Source organism: Gavialis gangeticus, unplaced genomic scaffold, assembly GCF_001723915.1.
Source record: "Gavialis gangeticus isolate Ggan-Ray unplaced genomic scaffold, GavGan_comp1, whole genome shotgun sequence".
NCBI lineage: Eukaryota > Metazoa > Chordata > Crocodylia > Gavialidae > Gavialis > Gavialis gangeticus.
The window spans coordinates 437,136-438,115 of NW_017729016.1; the positions used below are offsets into that span (position 1 = coordinate 437,136).

At 65.7% G+C, this 980-nt stretch overlaps 2 protein-coding genes across 4 annotated transcripts in view; one reads left to right on the forward strand and one right to left on the reverse strand.

Annotated features, from left to right (window-relative positions):
• PTCD1 (pentatricopeptide repeat domain 1) overlaps positions 1-947 on the reverse strand; it is a 17,215-nt gene extending 16,268 nt beyond the window's left edge. Inside the window, exon 1 of the mRNA XM_019512567.1 lies at positions 630-947. Within this exon, the coding sequence (XP_019368112.1) occupies positions 630-947 (318 nt within the window). The remainder of the gene's footprint in view (positions 1-629) is intronic.
• CPSF4 (cleavage and polyadenylation specific factor 4) overlaps positions 1-980 on the forward strand; it is a 22,087-nt gene that overhangs the window by 5,901 nt on the left and 15,206 nt on the right. The window lies entirely within an intron of this gene.

Below are 980 nucleotides of genomic sequence, written 5' to 3' on the forward strand. Positions count from 1 at the left end.
TGACCCCAGCTGGGTGACCATCCAGTCTCCTCTTCCAGGGTAGGCGACTGCACCAGCTCTGGAGGGAGCTTATTCCACAGTCTGGACACCCTAGCGGTGAAGAAGTTTTTTCTAATGTTGAGCCAGGAGTTTGTGGCCATTACTCCCGGTTTTCTCTTCGGGTGCCCTGGTGAACAGTTGCTCATCGAGCCCTTCACATCCTCCCCTAGAGTAGCGGTAAGCTGCTACCAGGCCCCCTCTCAGCCTTCTTTTCCTCCGGCTGGAGTCCCAGGTCCCTCGGCCTTTCCTCACGTGGCTGGGCGTGCAAGTCTCTGATCATCCGGGCGGCTCTTCTCTGGACTCTCTCAAGCGTGTCCACGTCCTTGTGAAAGTGCGGTGCCCAGAATGGGACACAGTCCTCCAGCAGCCGCCTCCCCCGTGCAGAGCACAGCACATTCCCACACTTCCTCCTGGAGGCAACAGGCCACGGTGTCGCAGCAGAGGGACCTCCCTCCACAGAAAAGGAGGGTAGGAAGGCGGGGGGCCAACCCCCTGCTCCAAGCAGGACCATCCCCGAGCTCCATCATCTCAGCCGACGCTTTGTCTACCCGGGTCCTTCCCCTCCCCCCGACTCCCCGGGGCGCACGGACCTGGCCCTGGCAGAGCAGCGCTTGGCACCGCAGGAAGTACCAGCGCGGCGTGTTGCGAGGGCCGCGCCAGCGCCTGTGCTCGGGCTCCTCCTCGTCCTCCGCCTCGTCCCGCAGCTCCGGCCGCGCCTTGCGGTACAGCAAGCGGGACGAGAAGCGGCTGGACAGCGCCCCAAAATCTTCTTCCGCCTCCCCGCCGCCCTCCGCCGCTGCCTCCCCGGTCCCGTCCGGCCACAGGACGCTCAGGGCCCGCGGCAGCGCGGAGACGCCGCTAAGCAGAGGCCGGAGCAGCCGCAGCTGCGACTGCACCCGCAGCGCCATGTTGGCTCCCAACATGCTCCGCGCGGCGCAGGG